The following is a 19,439-nucleotide window of genomic DNA, read 5'->3' as shown; positions in this document are numbered from 1 at the left end:
AACTCTCCTGGCTGAAGCCAGGGCCAACAGCATGGTTACCTTCCATGTAAGGTATTTTAAATCTACCGATTTTAAAGGCTCAAACCAATGAGATTTGAGAAAATTTAGAACCACGTTCAAATCCCACGGTGCCACTGGAGGCACTATTGGGGGTTGTATATGTAGTACACCTTTGACAAAAGTTTGTACTTCAGGCACTGACGCCAATTCCTTCTGGAAGAAAATTGATAAGGCCGAAATTTGAACTTTAATGGACCCCAATTTGAGGCCCATAGACAATCCTGCTTGCAGGAAATGTAAGAATCGACCCAATTGAAATTCTTCCGTTGGAGCCTTCTTGGCCTCACACCACGCAACATATTTTCTCCAAATGCGGTGATAATGTTGTGCGGTCACTTCTTTCCTGGCTTTAATTAAAGTAGGAATAACTTCCTCAGGAATGCCCTTCTCTTTTAGAATCCGGCGTTCAACCGCCATGCCGTCAAACGCAGCCGCGGTAAGTCTTGGAACATACAAGGTCCCTGCTGAAGCAGATCCCTTCTTAGAGGTAGAGGCCACGGATCCTCCGTGAGCATCTCTTGAAGTTCCGGATACCAAGTTCTTCTTGGCCAGTCCGGAGCTACCAGTATTGTTCTTACTCCTCTTTTCCGTATAATTCTCAGTACCTTTGGTATGAGAGGCAGAGGAGGGAACACATACACTGACTGGTACACCCACGGTGTTACCAGAGCGTCCACAGCTATTGCCTGAGGGTCTCTTGACCTGGCGCAATACCTGTCCAATTTTTTGTTGAGGCGAGACGCCATCATGTCCACCTTTGGTTTTTCCCAACGGTTCACAATCATGTGGAAAACTTCTGGATGAAGTCCCCACTCTCCCGGGTGAAGGTCGTGTCTGCTGAGGAAATCTGCTTCCCAGTTGTCCACTCCCGGGATGAACACTGCTGACAGTGCTACGACATGATTCTCCGCCCAGCGCAGAATCCTTGCAGCTTCTGCCATTGCACTCCTGCTTCTCGTGCCGCCTTGTCGGTTTACGTGGGCGACTGCCGTGATGTTGTCGGACTGGATCAACACCGGCTGACCCTGAAGCAGCGATTTTGCCAGGCTTAGAGCATTGTAGATCGCTCTTAGCTCCAGTATATTTATGTGAAGAGACGTCTCCAGGTTTGACCACACGCCCTGGAAGTTTCTTCCCTTTGTGACTGCTCCCCAACCTCGTAGGCTGGCATCCGTAGTCACCAGGACCCAGTCCTGTATGCCGAATCTGCGGCCCACTAACAGATGGGCAGTCTGCAACCACCACAGGAGAGACAACCTTGTTCTCGGTGACAGTGTTATCCGCTGATGCATGTGCAGATGCGATCCGGACCATTTGTCCAGCAGATCCCACTGAAATGTTCGTGCATGGAATCTGCCGAATGGAATCGCTTCGTACGAAGCCACCATCTTTCCCAGGACTCTTGTGCATTGATGTACTGACACAGTTCCTGGTTTTAGGAGGTTCTTGACAAGTTCGGATAACTCCCTTGCTTTCTCTTCCGGGAGAAATACCTTTTTCTGAACCGTGTCCAGAATCATGCCCAGGAACAGCAGATGTGTTGTCGGGGTCAATTGAGATTTTGGAAGATTTAGAATCCACCCGTGTTGCTGAAGCACTACTTGTGTTAGCGCTACACCGACTTCCAGCTGTTCTCTGGACTTTGCCCTTATCAGGAGATCGTCCAAGTAAGGGATAATTAATACGCCTTTTCTTCGTAGAAGAACCATCATTTCGGTCATTACCTTGGTAAAGACCCGAGGGGCCGTGGACAACCCAAACGGCAGCGTTTGAAACTGATAATGACAGTCTTGTATCACGAACCTGAGATACCCTTGGTGTGAGGGGTAAATCGGGACATGTAGATAAGCATCTTTTATGTCCAAGGACACCATGAAGTCTCCTTCTTCCAGATTCGCTATCACTGCTCTGAGTGACTCCATCTTGAACTTGAATTTCTTTATGTACAGGTTCAAGGATTTCAGATTTAGAATAGGCCTTACCGAACCGTCCGGTTTCGGTACCACAAATAGTGTGGAATAATACCCCTTTCCCTGTTGTAGGAGGGGTACCTTGACTATCACCTGCTGAGAATACAGCTTGTGAATGGCTTCCAAAACCGACGTCCTTTCTGAGGGAGACGTTGGTAAAGCAGACTTTAGGAACCGGCGAGGGGGAGACCTTTCGAACTCCAGCATGTAACCCTGAGATACTATCTGCAGGACCCACGGGTCCACTTGTGAGTGAACCCATTGATTGCTGAAAATCTTGAGTCGACCCCCCACCGTTCCTGAGTCCGCTTGTAAAGCCCCAGCGTCATGCTGATGGCTTTGTAGAAGCCGGGGCGGGCTTCTGTTCCTGGGCAGGGGCTGCTTGCTGCCCTTTCTTACCCTTTCCTCTGCCTCGCGGCAGATAAGACTGTCCTTTTGGTCGCTTTTTATAGGAGCGAAAGGACTGCGGCTGAAAAGACGGTGTCTTTTTCTGTTGGGAGGGGGTCTGAGGTAAAAAAGTGGATTTGCCGGCAGTTGCCGTGGCCACCAGGTCCGAAAGACCGACCCCAAACAATTCCTCTCCTTTATATGGCAATACTTCCATATGCCTCTTGGAATCCGCATCACCTGACCACTGTCGCGTCCATAAACTTCTTCTGGCAGATATGGACATCGCGCTTACTCTTGATGCTAGAGTACAACATCCCTCTGAGCATCTCGCATATAAAGGAAAGCATCCTTTAATTGCTCTAGAGTCAATAAAATACTGTCCCTATCCAGGGTATCAATATTTTCAGTCAGAGAATCCAACCACACTACCCCAGCACTGCACATCCAGGCTGAGGCTATTGCCGGTCGCAGTATAACACCAGTATGTGTGTATATACTCTTCAGTGTAGTTTCCAGCCTCCTATCTGCTGGATCCTTGAGGGCGGCCGTATCAGGAGACGGCAACGCCACTTGCTTTGATAAACGTGTGAGCGCCTTATCCACCCTAGGGGGTGTTTCCCAGCGCGCCCTAACCTCTGGTGGGAAAGGGTATAATGCCAATAACTTCTTGGAAATTAGCAGTTTTCTATCGGGGTTAACCCACGCTTCATCACACACGTCATTCAATTCCTCTGATTCTGGAAAAAATACAGGTAGTTTTTTCACCCCCCACATAATACCCCTTTTTGAGGTACCAGCAGTATCAGAGATCTGCAAAGCCTCCTTCATTGCCGTGATCATATAACGTGTGGCCCTATTGGAAAATACGTTTGTTTCTTCACCGTCGACACTAGATTCATCTGTGTCGGTACCCGTGTCGACTGACTGAGGTAAAGGACGTTTTACCGCCCCTGACGGTGTCTGAGACGCCTGAACCGGTACTAACTGGTTTGCCGGGCGTCTTATTTCGTCAACTGACTTTTGTAATGTGCTGACATTATCACGTAATTCCATAACTAAAGCCATCCATTCCGGTGTCGACTCCCTAGGGGGTGACATTACCATCATCGGCAATTGCTCTGCCTCCACACCAACATCGTCCTCATACATGTCGACACACACGTACCGACACACAGCAGCCACACAGGGAATGCTCTAATCGAAGACAGGACCCCCTAGCCCTTTGGGGAGACAGAGGGAGAGTTTGCCAGCACACACCAAAAGCGCTATAAATGTATATAAACAACCCTAGAAGGTGTTGTTTACTATATATGCGCTCTTAATATATAAATATCGCCAATTTATGCCCCCCTTCTCTTTGTTACCCTGTTTCTGTAGTGCAGTGCAGGGGAGAGACCTGGGAGCCTTCCTCACCAGCGGAGCTGAGCAGGAAAATGGCGCCGAGTGCTGAGGAGAATAAGCTCCGCCCCTTTTTCGGCGGGCTTTTCCCCGGTTTTTAATAAACTGGCCTGGGTTAAAATACATACATATAGCCTTAATGGCTATATGTGATGTATTTATTTTGCCACTAAAGGTAATTATATTGCTGCCCAGGGCGCCCCCAGCAGCGCCCTGCACCCTCCGTGACTGAGTCAGTGAGCCGTGTGACAACAATGGCGCACAGCTGCCGTGCTGTGCGCTACCTTCAAGAAGACTGAGGAGTCTTCTGCCGCCTGCTTTCCGGACCTCCGTTCTGCCGTCTCTTCAGCGTCTGTAAGGGGGATCGGCGGCGCGGCTCCGGGACGAACCCCAGGCTGACCTGTGTTCCGACTCCCTCTGGAGCTAAGTGTCCAGTAGCCTAAGACTCCAATCCATCCTGCACGCAGGTGAGTTGGAAATCTCTCCCCTAAGTCCCTCGATGCAGTGATCCTGTTGCCAGCAGGAATCACTGAGATTGAAACCTAAAAAAAAAACTTTTCTAAACAGCTCTTTAGGAGAGCCACCTAGATTGCACCCTCTCGGACGGGCACAAAAACCTAACTGAGGCTTGGAGGAGGGTCATAGGGGGAGGAGCCAGTACGCACCATGTGACCTAAAAGCTTTTTTAGATGTGCCCTGTCTCCTGCGGAGCCCGCTATTCCCCATGGTCCTGACGGAGTCCCAGCATCCACTAGGACGTTAGAGAAAATAAGACAATTAAAATGTATAAATACAGTATATACATTTTTTTCAGAACACCACACACACACACACACACACATATATATATCTATCTAATATAGGAAATAGGGGGGCACCAATATTTATCTTGCCTCCGGGCAACTGGGACGAACTTACGCCACTGCTATCCATATGTACTCATGGAACAGCATCTTCTGTGCCACCTGGTGATTTCAGTTGCACAGTGTGTAACATGCAGGCCAGTGACATACAGTCAGGGTAGGCAGAGCCTCACCTGTGATACTATAGTATACCACAGTGTTCTGAATATATAAAATGATTAGAATAATACAAAAGAAGATATCTGTAACTTATAAATATCATCATTTATATAGTTGAAACTCGCCAAATCTGAAGCACTATCTTTGTATAATGCCAACATGAACCATCAGGTTCATACATCCAGTCTGAATACACCATGCAGCGTGCTAGTGTCAGGCATTTTTTTTTTTGCAGCTCGGACGCATTAAAAAAAGCCACGCCCGCTGCACATTAACATTTTGTATATAGACTCAGAGACTCAGTTGCACACAACTATACCAGTGTCGCATAGTAAATTAATCAGCACAGTCTCATTCCTCTGTGTCCTAGTCACATCGTATTGCATCTAAGACATTTTTGGTAATAAAAAAATTAAAAGGGGGGGAGCCCGACGCTGGCAGAATCTCACAGGACCTGGTATGCCAAGATGGGCCATTTGGTACGACTGCAGCAAAGATGTACGAGGACACGTGTGTGTAAATCTGGCTCTGATACTAGCAAATGCTTCCCCAGCAACTGACTTCACCGCACGTCACTGATGCAGACCATAGCAGATGGCAGTGGCTTCTTCACCCTCTGTTTTTTCTTTACGGAGGTATATGCCTCCATAATTTGGTACTACTTTAGCTACTTCTAGAGATGACTCCACTGGACAGCTTCCTCATCAACAGTTTATAACTGGATGTGTGACCCAGTGACGTGCAGTGGGGTGAGGCAGAGCCTTTCCTCTACTACTAACGTTTGTGCCAGTGTTTTGACTGTATAAAGCATATGAATATACCCCACTGTGTGTAAAGACGTATATTAAAGAAAATATGTTCCTTTCCCATCTGCTTGTGCTTGGAAGTAGTCAGGAACAGATTGTACTCATGGAAAATGCGATTCTACATTTGTATGAGCTCTTCTTGGAACTATAAAGAATTTCTAGTGTGTAATCTGTTTAGAAAAGGGTTAATTGCATCCCTGTGAAATCTAAAGTCAATTTCCTTTTCAGTAATCACTCTGCTTACCTACTGTAATAAAGGGAACATAAAAGTCTAGAAGTATTGCCTGAAACCATGACATACAGTTTGTTTTGTTTTTTTACAGTACAGACTTCCCAAGTACACTAATGCAATCAGATTTAATCCAAACAACCCCAAATGTTTATACAATAGTAGCAGGAAACATCATGTATTGAAACACTTCTAAAGGTCCGTACACATTAGACGATGTCACTCTATGAGCGACGTTGTCTAATGTTTCCCCTCCCGAGCCGGCCGGTCTGCGGCCGCCTGTACACACTGAGCAATATGACCGCTCATATCGCTCAGTGAAGTCACGCCTCCGCCAGCCGAGCATGCAGGTCCTGGACGACAGTCCAGATTCTGCATGCATGCATGCCCTGCCGACAGCGACGATCATTGCCGACCCGCGGGGCAGCGCATCGGTCGTCGCTGGCGGCATACACACTTGCCGATAAAATGAGCGACGTCGCTCAGGGAGGGGGGAAATGAGCGACGTCGCTCATTTTATCAGCAAGTGTGTATGGGCCTTAAATCCCTTTCTGCATTTGTTTTGGTGTTTTCTTCTTTACTAATGCATTACACCAGTATGTTTAATTACATTTAACAAGCAAATACACCTCTTGGGGATACGGTCGTTAGGTCGACACAGCTTAGGTCGACAGTCATTATACCCATACCCACCTCTTGAACCTGAAGAACAAATGGCATAGGATGAAAAAATAAGAATTTACTCACCGGTAATTCTATTTCTCGTAGTCCGTAGTGGATGCTGGGACTCCGTAAGGACCATGGGGAATAGCGGCTCCGCAGGAGACTGGGCACAACTAAAAGAAAGCTTTAGACTACTAGTGTGCACTGGCTCCTCCCACTATGACCCTCCTCCAGACTTCAGTTAGGATACTGTGCCCGGAAGAGCTGACACAATAAGGAAGGATTTTGAATCCCGGGTAAGACTCATACCAGCCACACCAATCACACCGTATAACTCGTGATACAATACCCAGTTAACAGTATGATAACAACTGAGCCTCTCAACAGATGGCTCAACAATAACCCTTTAGTTAAACAATAACTATATACAAGTATTGCAGACAATCCGCACTTGGGATGGGCGCCCAGCATCCACTACGGACTACGAGAAATAGAATTACCGGTGAGTAAATTCTTATTTTCTCTGACGTCCTAAGTGGATGCTGGGACTCCGTAAGGACCATGGGGATTATACCAAAGCTCCCAAACGGGCGGGAGAGTGCGGACGACTCTGCAGCACCAAATGGGCAAACTCTGGGTCCTCCTCAGCCAGGGTGTCAAACTTATAGAATGAAGCAAACGTGTTTGACCCCGACCAAGTAGCTGCTCGGCAAAGTTGAAGAGCCGTGACCCCTCGGGCAGCCGCCCAAGAAGAGCCCCCTTCCTCGTGGAATGGGCTTTCACTGATTTAGGATGCGGCAGTCTAGCCGCAGAATGTGCAAGCTGAATCGTACTACAGATCCAGCGAGCAATAGTCTGCTTTGAAGCAGGTGCACCCAACTTGTTGGGCGCATACAGGATAAATAGCGAGTCAGTCTTTCTGACTCCAGCCGTCCTGGAAACATAAATTTTCAGGGCCCTGACTACATCCAACGACTTGGAAGCCTCCAAGTCTTTAGTAGCCGCAGGCACCACGATAGGTTGGTTCAGATGAAAGGCTGATACCACCTTAGGGAGAAATTGGGGACGAGTCCTCAATTCTGCCCTATCCATATGGAAAATCAGATAAGGGCTTTTACATGACAAAGCCGCCAATTCTGATACACGCCTGGCCGAAGCCAAGGCCAACAACATGACCACTTTCCACGTGAGATATTTCAATTCCACGGTTTTAAGTGGTTCAAACCATTGCGACTTTAGGAAATCCAACACCACGTTGAGATCCCAAGGTGCCACTGGAGGCACAAAAGGGGGCTGAATATGCAGCACTCCCTTAACAAAAGTTTGAACTTCAGGTAGTGAAGCCAGTTCTCTCTGGAAGAAAATCGATAGAGCCGAAATTTGGACCTTAATGGAACCCAATTTTAGGCCCATAGTCACCCCTGACTGTAGGAAGTGCAGGAAACGGCCCAGCTGAAATTCTTCCGTTGGGGCCTTCCTGGCCTCACACCACGCAACATATTTTCGCCATATGCGGTGATAATGGTTTGCGGTTACTTCTTTCCTAGCTTTAATCAGCGTAGGAATTACTTCCTCCGGAATGCCCTTTTCCTTCAGGATCCGGTGTTCAACCGCCATGCCGTCAAACGCAGCCGCGGTAAGTCTTGGAACAGACAGGGCCCCTGCTGCAGCAGGTCCTGTCTGAGCGGCAGAGGCCATGGGTCCTCTGAAATCATTTCCTGAAGTTCCGGGTACCAAGCTCTTCTTGGCCAATCCGGAACAATGAGTATAGTTCTTACTCCTCTTCTCCTTATTATCCTCAGTACCTTTGGTATGAGAGGAAGAGGAGGGAATACATAAACCGACCGGTACACCCACGGTGTCACTAGAGCGTCCACAGCTATCGCCTGCGGGTCTCTTGACCTGGCGCAATATTTTTCTAGCTTTTTGTTTAGGCGGGACGCCATCATGTCCACCTGTGGCCTTTCCCAACGGGTTACAATCAGTTGGAAGACTTCTGGATGAAGTCCCCACTCTCCCGGGTGGAGGTCGTGCCTGCTGAGGAAGTCTGCTTCCCAGTTGTCCACTCCCAGAATGAACACTGCTGCCAGTGCTAACACGTGATTTTCCGCCCATCGGAGAATCCTTGTGGCTTCTGCAATCGACGTCCTGCTTCTCGTGCCGCCCTGTCGGTTTACATGGGCGACCGCCGTGATGTTGTCTGACTGGATCAGTACCGGCTGGTTTTGAAGCAGGGGTTTTGCCTGACTTAGGGCATTGTAAATGGCCCTCAGTTCCAGAATATTTATGTGCAGGGAAGTCTCCTGACTTGACCATAGTCCTTGGAAGTTTCTTCCCTGTGTGACTGCCCCCCAGCCTCGAAGGCTGGCATCCGTGGTCACCAGGACCCAGTCCTGTATGCCGAATCTGCGGCCCTCTTGAAGATGAGCACTCTGCAGCCACCACAGCAGAGACACCCTGGTCCTTGGGGACAGGGTTATCAGCCGATGCATCTGAAGATGCGATCCGGACCACTTGTCCAACAGGTCCACTGAAAGGTTCTTGCATGGAACCTGCCGAATGGAATTGCTTCGTAGGAAGCTACCATCTTTCCCAGGATCCGCGTGCAGTGATGCACCGACACCTGTTTTGGTTTTAGGAGGCCTCTGACTAGAGATGACAGCTCCTTGGCCTTCTCCTCCGGGAGAAACACTTTTTTCTGTTCTGTGTCCAGAACCATCCCCAGGAACAGTAGACGTGTCGTAGGGACCAGCTGTGACTTTGGAATATTTAGAATCCAGCCGTGCTGTTGTAGCACCTCCCGAGATAGTGCTACCCCGACCAACAACTGCTCCCTGGACCTCGCCTTTATCAGGAGATCGTCCAAGTACGGGATAATTAAAACTCCCTTCTTTCGAAGGAGGATCATCATTTCGGCCATTACCTTGGTAAAGATCCTCGGAGCCGTGGATAGACCGAACTGCAACGTCTGGAATTGGTAATAACAATCCTGTACCACAAATCTGAGGTACTCCTGGTGAGGATGGTAAATGGGGACATGCAGGTAAGCATCCTTGATGTCCAGTGATACCATGTAATCCCCCTCGTCCAGGCTTGCAATAACCGCCCCGAGCGATTCCATCTTGAACTTGAATTTTTTTATATACGTGTTCAAGGATTTCAAATTTAAAATGGGTCTCACCGAACCGTCCGGTTTCGGTAGCACAAACATTGTGGAATAGTAACCCCGTCCTAATTGAAGTAGGGGCACCTTTACTATCACCTGTTGTGAATACAGCTTGTGAATTGCCTGTAACACTGCCTCCCTGCCTGAGGGAGTTGTTGGTAAGGCAGATTTGAGGAAACGGCGGGGGGGAGACGTCTCGAATTCCAGCTTGTATCCCTGAGATACTACTTGAAAGATCCAGGGATCCACCCGTGAGCGAGCCCACTGATCGCTGAAATTTTTGAGACAGGCCCCCACCGTACCTGGCTCCGCCTGTGGAGCCCCAGTGTCATGCTGTGGACTTAGAGGAAGCGGGGGAGGACTTTTGCTCCTGGGAACTGGCTGTATGCTGCAGCTTTTTCCCTCTACCTCTGCCTCTGGGCAGAAAGGACGCGCCCCTAACCCGCTTGCCCTTATTGGGCCGAAAGGACTGTACCTGATAATACGGTGCTTTCTTTGGCTGTGAGGGAACATGGGGTAAAAATGTAGACTTCCCAGCTGTTGCTGTGGAAACGAGGTCCGAGAGACCATCCCCGAACAACTCCTCACCCTTATAAGGCAAAACCTCCATGTGCCTTTTAGAATCTGCATCTCCTGTCCACTGCCGAGTCCATAACCCTCTCCTGGCAGAAATGGACATTGCACTTATTTTAGATGCCAGCCGGCAAATATCCCTCTGTGCATCCCTCATGTATAAGAGTGCGTCTTTAATATGCTCTACGGTTAGCAATATAGTGTCCCTGTCTAGGGTATCAATATTTTCCGACAGGGAATCTGACCACGCAGCTGCAGCACTGCACATCCATGCTGAAGCAATAGCTGGTCTCAGTATAACACCTGTGTGTGTATATATAGACTTCAGGATAGCCTCCTGCTTTCTATCAGCAGATTCCTTCAGGGCGGCCGTATTCGGAGACGGTAGTGCCACCTTCTTTGACAAGCGTGTGAGCGCTTTATCCACCCTAGGGGATGTTTCCCAACGTGACCTATCCTCTGGCAGGAAAGGGTACGCCATTAGTAACCTCTTAGAAATTACCAGTTTCTTATCAGGGGAAGCCCACGCTTCTTCACACACTTCATTTAATTCCTCAGATGGAGGAAAAACAACTGGTAGTTTTTTCTCTCCAAACATAATACCCTTTTTTGTGGTACCCGGGGTAACATCAGAAATATGCAACACATTTTTCATTGCCTCAATCATATAACGTGTGGCCCTATTGGAAGATACATTAGTCTCATCGTCGTCGACACTGGAGTCAGTATCCGTGTCGACATCTGTGTCTGCCATCTGAGGTAGCGGGCATTTTAGAGCCCCTGATGGCTTTTGAGACGCCTGGGCAGGCACAGGCTGAGAAGCCGGCTGTCCCACATTTGGTATGTCGTCAAACCTTTTATGCAAGGAGTCGACACTGTCGCGTAATTCCTTCCACAGAACCATCCACTCAGGTGTCGACCCCGCAGGGGGTGACATCACATTTATCGGCATCTGTTCCGCCTCCACATAAGCCTCCTCATCAAACATGTCGACACAGCCGTACCGACACACCGCATACACACAGGGAATGCTCTGATAGAGGACAGGACCCCACAAAGCCCTTTGGGGAGACAGAGAGAGAGTATGCCAGCACACACCAGAGCGCTATATAACACAGGGATCCCACTATAAATGAGTGTTTTTCCCTTATAGCTGCTTATTATATATATACTGCGCCTAAATTTAGTGCCCCCCCCTCTCTTTTTTACCCTTATGTAGCTTGACACTGCAGGGGAGAGCCAGGGAGCGTCCTTCCAGCGGAGCTGTGAGGGAAAAATGGCGCCAGTGTGCTGAGGGAGATGGCCCAGCCCCTTTTCCGGCGGACTTCTCCCGCTTTTTCTGGAATTCTGGCAGGGGTATTTTTACACCTATATAGCCTTCCTGACTATATATGGTGTAGATTTGCCAGCCAAGGTGTCTTATATTGCCCTCAGGGCACCCCCCCCAGCGCCCTGCACCCATCAGTGACCGGAGTGTGAGGTGTGCATGAGGAGCAATGACGCACAGCTGCAGTGCTGTGCGCTACCTTGTTGAAGACAGAAGTCTTCGGCCGCCGATTTTCAGGAACACTTCTTGCTTCTGGCTCTGTAAGGGGGCCGGTGGCGCGGCTCCGGGACCAAACATCGAGGTCGGGTCCTGTGGTCGATCCCTCTGGAGCTAATGGTGTCCAGTAGCCTAAGAAGCCCAAGCTACCACCAGTTAGGTAGGTTCGCTTCTTCTCCCCTTAGTCCCTCGCCAGCAGATCTCACTGTAAAATAAAAAACCTAAAATATACTTTCTTTCTAGGAGCTCAGGAGAGCCCCTAGTGTGCATCCAGCTCAGCCGGACACAAGATTCTAACTGAAGTCTGGAGGAGGGTCATAGTGGGAGGAGCCAGTGCACACCAGTAGTCTAAAGCTTTCTTTTAGTTGTGCCCAGTCTCCTGCGGAGCCGCTATTCCCCATGGTCCTTACGGATTCCCAGCATCCACTTAGGACGTCAGAGAAACTATTGTGTATTATTATATAATGAGAGATAGAGAGCCTGTCCTCATCCTCATCTAAATAACATTATAAAACACGTGAAGATTAGGTGGTAGATTACGAATGAGCAGTTTGTTAAAGTCAGCAGCGGTTTTGACCAATGCATTTAAAACGTTTAGTTCTGACGCCGCTTTAAATTAACTGGTTACAGCTGCTGATCAGCGGCACACAGAAACTGCTGGTTAGTGAATCTATACCTAGGCATGGCCATTGGAAAATGATTATGGGGATCATAACCATCTGTAATTTAGTTTTTATGGAGACACTCTTTCGTTACCATGGCAGTTTCCCAATGTTTGGTGATGTCACGGAGTATATTATGTGTGAACCTTTGTGCATGCACACACTATATTTGACCACTGCCCATGCACACCATAAATATCTAAACCACTGGTGGCATATTATAATGCCGGCACAATTTGAGGACACCCTCCAATGGCCATCCCTGAGATTATAGAAATGATGAAGAATGCTCATCCAATAAGGATAACGTTGCACCTCACCTCTCTGGAGGGAATTCAAGTGTCTTGCGCGCCAGCGCCCACCGGAGCAATTCAAGTGCGCACAGCCGCTGGCACCGACAATACTAGTATGTGGTTCCGTCATTTTCACAGAATGGTAACTAGTTTATAATAATGTTATTTATAATGCAGTTTTCTCCAAATAAGACTGAAAAGTATTCAATTCTTTTCACCCCCTTCCATACCCGTTCTGTGTCTGCTGACGGGAGTGATATAATCATTTCAGCTTGCTTGCCCAACTTTTTATGCAGCTACACCGGATTACTATGGGCACAATATGTGTGATAACAGGGATCACTTTAGAAAAGAGATTGCGCGTGATAGATATATCATTTGAATACCACCCAACGTGCTTACTTTTATTATGATGGAATTTATAGATTTCTCCCTCTTATTATGATTAGGTGACATTACACTGCAGAGTCCCCATACAGAGAGGTCAGTCCTGTAAAGCAGAGCCCCCACACGCAGGTCAGTCCTGTAATACAGGGTCCCCACACACACACACACACGCAGGTTAGTCATATAAAGCAGAGTGCAGAGCCCCCACGCACACACATGCACACAGGTAACTCCTGTAAAACAGAGCCTCCACACACACACACAGGTAGGTCAGTCTTGTAATGCAGAGCCCTCCCCCACCCCCCTCCACACACACAGGTCAGTCCTGTAAAGCAGAGCCCCCAACACACACACGGGTCAGTCCTGTAATGCAGAACTCTCACACACACACACAGGTCAATTCTCTAATACAGAGCCCTCTCACACACACACACACACACACACCAGCCCTGTAATACAGAGCCCACACACGGGTCAGTCCTGTAATGTAGAGCTCTCACACACACAGGTCAGTTCTCTAATACAGAGCCCTCTCACACACACACACACACACACACACCAGCCCTGTAATGCAGAGCCCACACACAGGTCAGTCCTGTAATGTAGAGCCTACACACACACACACACACACACACACACGTTAGCCCTGTAATGCAGAGCCCCCCCACACACACACACACACAGGTCAGTCCTGTAATGTAGAGCCTACACACACACACACACAGGTCAGTCCTGTAATGTAGAGCCTACACACACACAGGTTAGCCCTGTAATGCAGAGCCCCAAACACACACACACAGGTCAGTCCTGTAATGTAGAGCCTACACACACAGGTTAGCCCTGTTATGCAGAGCGCCCCCCCCCCCCCACACACACACACACACACACACACACACACAGGTCAGTCCTGTCATGCAGAGCCCCCCACACCCACACACACTGGTCAGTCCTGAGATGCAGAGCTCCCACAAACACACACAGGTCAGTCCTGTAATGCAGAGCCCCCACATACACACGGGTATGGGACACCCATTAGGTCGACAGTGGCTAGGTCGACACTAGAAATAGGTCGACATGGCCATTATGTTGACGTGAACAAGTTCGACATGAAAAAAGGTAGAAATAAGTTTTTCACTTTTTTTGTTGTCTTCTTCGTAAAGTGACCGGGAACCCCAATCAGCGCACCGTTTTCGCTCCACATGCTTCAGGCAAGGTGCCTCACTCTGCTACTGGTGTGCTCGGCACAGGTTACCATTCCCAATCATAATCCATGTGGATCGTAAAGTATGAAAAAGTTCAAAAAAAGAAACAAAATGTGAAAAACTCATGTCGACATTTTCACATGTCAAACTTGTTCATGTCGACCTATTTATATTGTCGACATATTCACTGTCGACCAATGGGTGTTGACCTAAGTGGTGTCGACCCAGAGTCCTGAGATAGAGAGATAGATAGATATATATATATATATATATATATATATATATATATATATATATATATATAGACTAAGCGAATGTCCGGCACTCCAACAATATTTACCAACTGCTGTGGTGCAGTTCTATGGATTTGCATGTACCAGGAGATTGAAGCTGCACTCACAGACTTATAAACACCAATTAGATCCCCGGCGAAGACAGAGAGTCAGACAACCAGGGTACCATTCCGACGTTTCATGTCCATTTATGACATTTTTTCAAGGATGAACAAATATACAATGAATAAACTTAAATAGACACTCACCCAGACATGTGTGCTCGTTCCCGTCCCGCTCCGTGATGCGGCGCCGTGACGTCACTCTCACGCGACTTGCGATGACGCGCCGGTCCCCGCCCACGGAAGCGTGCGGCTGCAGTGTACCCATCACCATGGAAATATGTGAAACAAAAACATAACAGGACAAATCCTTTAGCTGCAGGCCAATCTGAGGGGCATAATCATAATAAACACAATAACTATATCATTGAGGAAGAAAGTTAACTACTGGTGAACTAATATACACTTGTTAGTAGTTAAATAAAACAGTTAAATGAGCAATGTTCATTAAGCCCCAACGGATGGAGAGTTTGCAGTTTATCAATCCACATAGCCTCTTTTTGAAGTAGCAAGCGTCCCCTATCTCCCCCCCGGCTGTTAAGGGGTACATGGTCAATCATCTTGTATTTCAAACTTGCCAGGTTATGCCTAAAGTTCTTAAAATGCCGAGCCACCGGTTGTTCCTGGTCGGTCCCTTCCAGCGCTTGTCTAATTGACATACGGTGCATGGCCATGCGCTCTTTAAATTGTCTGACAGTTTTGCCAATGTATAAAAGCCCACAAGGGCATTTGATGTAGTAAATGACGAATTTAGATGAGCATGTTAGGGTGTATCTGATCTGGAAAATCTTCCCGGATCTCGGATGTGAGAAAGTGTCCCCAGTGTCCAGGTAATTGCATGTGGTGCAGCCTAAACAACGAAAGTTGCCGGGTTTTCTGGCAAGAAAGTTTCCCGATGGGGTGATTTTTAATTTGGAAACATCGTTGTGCACCACATAATTTTTAATATTCTTACCCCTGCGTTGTCCAATAATGAGACGTTTCTGGAAGAGGGCAGGGAGCTCCTGTTCAGTATTGACTAGAGGCCACAGCCTCTTGGTAGCTGTATTGATTGTTCCACTTGCCGTGGAAAAATCAGTCACCCAAATAATGGATTCCTGTTGATTGGATGAAGTTTTGGTTTCCAGGGCTTTGGCTCTTGGGGTTGACATCACTTTCAACATAGATTTTTTTAGAGAAAGAGGATTGTATCCTCTGGCAATGAATTTGTTCATCATCAGATCCAGTTGTGTCTTAAGGTCCTGATTGTCACTACATATTCTGAGAGCCCTCATGAATTGTGAAAAAGGCAGACCATGTTTTAACGAATGTGGATGGTGGCTTTCTGCTCTCAGTAAGGTGTTACGGTCCGTATTTTTGTGATGAACAGTGGTGTGAAATTGACCATCTTTGATAGAGATGAGGACGTCCAAAAAATTAATGGCATGATTACTGATGTTGTGAGTAAACTTGATGTTAACGTCAGCCAAATTGATACCTTGCATCATGGACAAAAATTGTTCTTTGTTTCCCGTCCAGAGTACAAATATATCATCTATATACCGATGATAGCTGTGAATAAATTGCCCGATGTTAGGGTCAGCAAAAAATAAATCTTGTTCTAAAGAGAACATAAAAGCATTCGCGTAGCTTGGGGCCACGCAAGACCCCATAGCACAGCCCAGTCTTTGTATGAAGTACTTGCCGTCATATTGAAAATAATTTCTTGTCAGTGTTAATTCTAGAAGACTCATGAAAAAATCCAAATCCGGACCTTGGTAGAATGGGTTATTAGTGAGGAGTCTCCTCATTGCGGCCAGCCCCCTGCTGTGTGGAATGCTCGTGTAGAGACTCACTACATCGATGGTAGCCATCCACCAATGTGATTCCACCTTGGAAATATTGAGCATTTTGAGGATGAAGGCCGTCGTATCTTTAAGAAATGTTTTTTCATTCTGGATGACCGGTTGTAAGTAGAAGTCCAAAAATTTGGAGATCCCATAATACAGGGACTCTCGGGCGGAGATGATCGGCCGACCTGGGGGGTTATGAGCGTCCTTGTGGACCTTAGGTATGGTATAAATTAGAGGAATCTTGGGGTATTCGGTTGTAAGTGAATCACTCACTTTTTGTGAAATAATGTTGTTATGGACAGCTGCAGCAAGAAGAGTGTCCAATTCCTTTTTGAAAAGGGGAGTAGGATCCTGGTCCAGGCGACCGTATACATTGAGGTCACTTAGTTGTCCTTCAATTTCAGCTTTATACTGTGTAAGGTCCTGTATGATGATGCCCCCACCCTTGTCAGCGGGGCGTATGACGATGTCCGTATAGGTGCTCAGGTTCTGTAGAGCAATCTGCTCCCCTTTAGTAAGATTACTGCATATGGGGGTTTTCACCTCGGAACTTTTCTCTATCACCTTACTCATTTGAGAAGTAAAACATTTAATAGCTGGATTGTTGGACATAGGATCAAAGGTAGATGTTTTCTTGATAATTGGTTTACCAATGGCTTGCATGTTATTATCCCCAAAGAATTCTTTGAGTCTGAGCTGTCTATTCAGGCAATATAAATCCACTTTATTTTTAAAAGGGTTAGGTCTGTTGGTAGGCACAAAAGACAAGCCTTTTTGAAGTACAGCTAATTCATCAGTGGTAAGTTCTCTAGATGATAGATTGAAGACTACGTTTTCTTCTTGTACTTGCGCTTTCCTTTTTCTTGCCCACTCGCCTCCGCGTCTGGTCCGAGATCTTCTACCGAGCCTGCCTTTGCTCGGGTGGTCACCCCTAAAGGACCACACACAGGTCAGTCCTGTAATGCAGAGCCCCCACATACACACGGGTATGGGACACCCATTAGGTCGACAGTGGCTAGGTCGACACTAGAAATAGGTCGACATGGCCATTATGTTGACGTGAACAAGTTCGACATGAAAAAAGGTAGAAATAAGTTTTTCACTTTTTTTGTTGTCTTCTTCGTAAAGTGACCGGGAACCCCAATCAGCGCACCGTTTTCGCTCCACATGCTTCAGGCAAGGTGCCTCACTCTGCTACTGGTGTGCTCGGCACAGGTTACCATTCCCAATCATAATCCATGTGGATCGTAAAGTATGAAAAAGTTCAAAAAAAGAAACAAAATGTGAAAAACTCATGTCGACATTTTCACATGTCAAACTTGTTCATGTCGACCTATTTATATTGTCGACATATTCACTGTCGACCAATGGGTGTTGACCTAAGTGGTGTCGACCCAGAGTCCTGAGATAGAGAGATAGATAGATATATATATATATATATATATATATATATATATATATATATATATATATATATATATATATATATATATATATATATATATATATACACACACACACACACACACACACACAGGTCAGTCCAGTAACGCAGAGCTGAGGAAACGTAAACATTCTCCATGCCGGAGGACATTGTGAATAAGGTGACCCTAAATCCCCATCAGTGAGCCCTCACCTCATTGAAGTAACGCTGCTCACCCGGTTCCGGCAGCCCCGAGAATTTCCCCGCACCTGTCGTGTCAGTGTAAGCAGTCAGGCAGGCACACGGCGGCCACCATAGTCACACCCCCCTATCCGTGTGCCCGGCACCACTCACCATTGATGCTTCTCCTCGCCTCGGTGTAGTGCTCACTCAGATACCTCCTCATGTCGCCGCCGTTCTCCGGGCCAGTGGAGTAACTAGCCGAGAGGCTACGCAACCAGCCACCCCTGCCGAGCGGAGGACCCGGGCTGCCGGCCACCATCCTGCTCGTGGCCAGGGTTAGCCGGCAGCAGCCCCCGAACAGTGACACAGCCAGGGACATAGCGACACTAGGTGAAGGAGGGCTGTGTGTGTAACTGCTGCTGCTGAGCGGCGGCTGCGGCGCTATATAGGCGGCCGGTCACTTCCTCCCTGGTGACATCACACTGTACACAGCCAGGAGACAGGGAGAGGGCGGCATCAGGGGAAGCCCGGAGGAGAGGCAGCAGCAGCAGCAGCGTGGGCCCCCTCAGCCCGAGTCACAAAGACAGGAGGAGGGAGTGTGACACTGGCAGTAATACACCGGCGGGTGGGTGGAAGGGTGGGGGCTCGGCAGGGCAGCTACTTATCTCAGCTCACGCTTTAGTCTGTGTGTTACTTCATCAGATCTTTGTGACTGAATTGCCTGGTACGTGAACTTCTGCAGGTAGTCATTTTAATGACTAAAGGTGCATACACACGGAGAGATATAACAGAGATTTTGACTATATAGTCAAAATCGCTCAGAAAGTTAGTGCATATCTCTCCATGTGTACACAGGCAGCCAGCGATAGCGATGCGCGTCCCCGCCAGGTCGCTATCGCTGCTAAAAATAGACAGTGCAGGCAAGTCAATTTTGGCTTGGGAAAGAAAACGCGTCCCCTTGCTTGAATGAGTTAGCCAAAATCGCCCATAGCCAAAATCGCTGGAAAAGTTAGTCAAAATCTCCTACTGCCTGCCAGTTCAAGGGAAATCGCTCAGTCAAAATCTCTCATAGTCAAAATCTCTCCTTGTGTATGCACCTTGAGGCCCAGATTTATCAAGCCTTGGACAGTGATAAATTGCACGGTGATAAACTAGCAACCAATCAGCTCCTAACTGTCATTTCTCTTACGTTCTAGAGGATGCTGGGGACTCCGTAAGGACCATGGGGTTTATACCAAAGCTC

General features: G+C 47.7%; 1 protein-coding gene across 2 annotated transcripts in view; it reads right to left on the bottom strand.

Annotated features, from left to right (window-relative positions):
• NT5DC3 (5'-nucleotidase domain containing 3) overlaps positions 1-18,675 on the bottom strand; it is a 172,477-nt gene extending 153,802 nt beyond the window's left edge. Inside the window, exon 1 of one of the 2 annotated variants that reach the window (XM_063927787.1) lies at positions 18,368-18,675. In XM_063927787.1, coding sequence (XP_063783857.1) covers positions 18,368-18,575 — 208 coding nt within the window. In that variant the 5' untranslated portion in view covers positions 18,576-18,675. Of the gene's footprint in view, positions 1-14,905; positions 15,105-18,367 lie in introns of those variants that run through there. The other variant, XM_063927788.1, reaches the window with a different exon arrangement.
• Positions 18,676-19,439: the final 764 nt, after the last annotated feature.

Source organism: Pseudophryne corroboree, chromosome 6 (genome assembly GCF_028390025.1).
Source record: "Pseudophryne corroboree isolate aPseCor3 chromosome 6, aPseCor3.hap2, whole genome shotgun sequence".
Taxonomy (NCBI): Eukaryota; Metazoa; Chordata; class Amphibia; order Anura; family Myobatrachidae; genus Pseudophryne; species Pseudophryne corroboree.
This window is presented reverse-complemented; position numbering and strand designations above follow the sequence as displayed.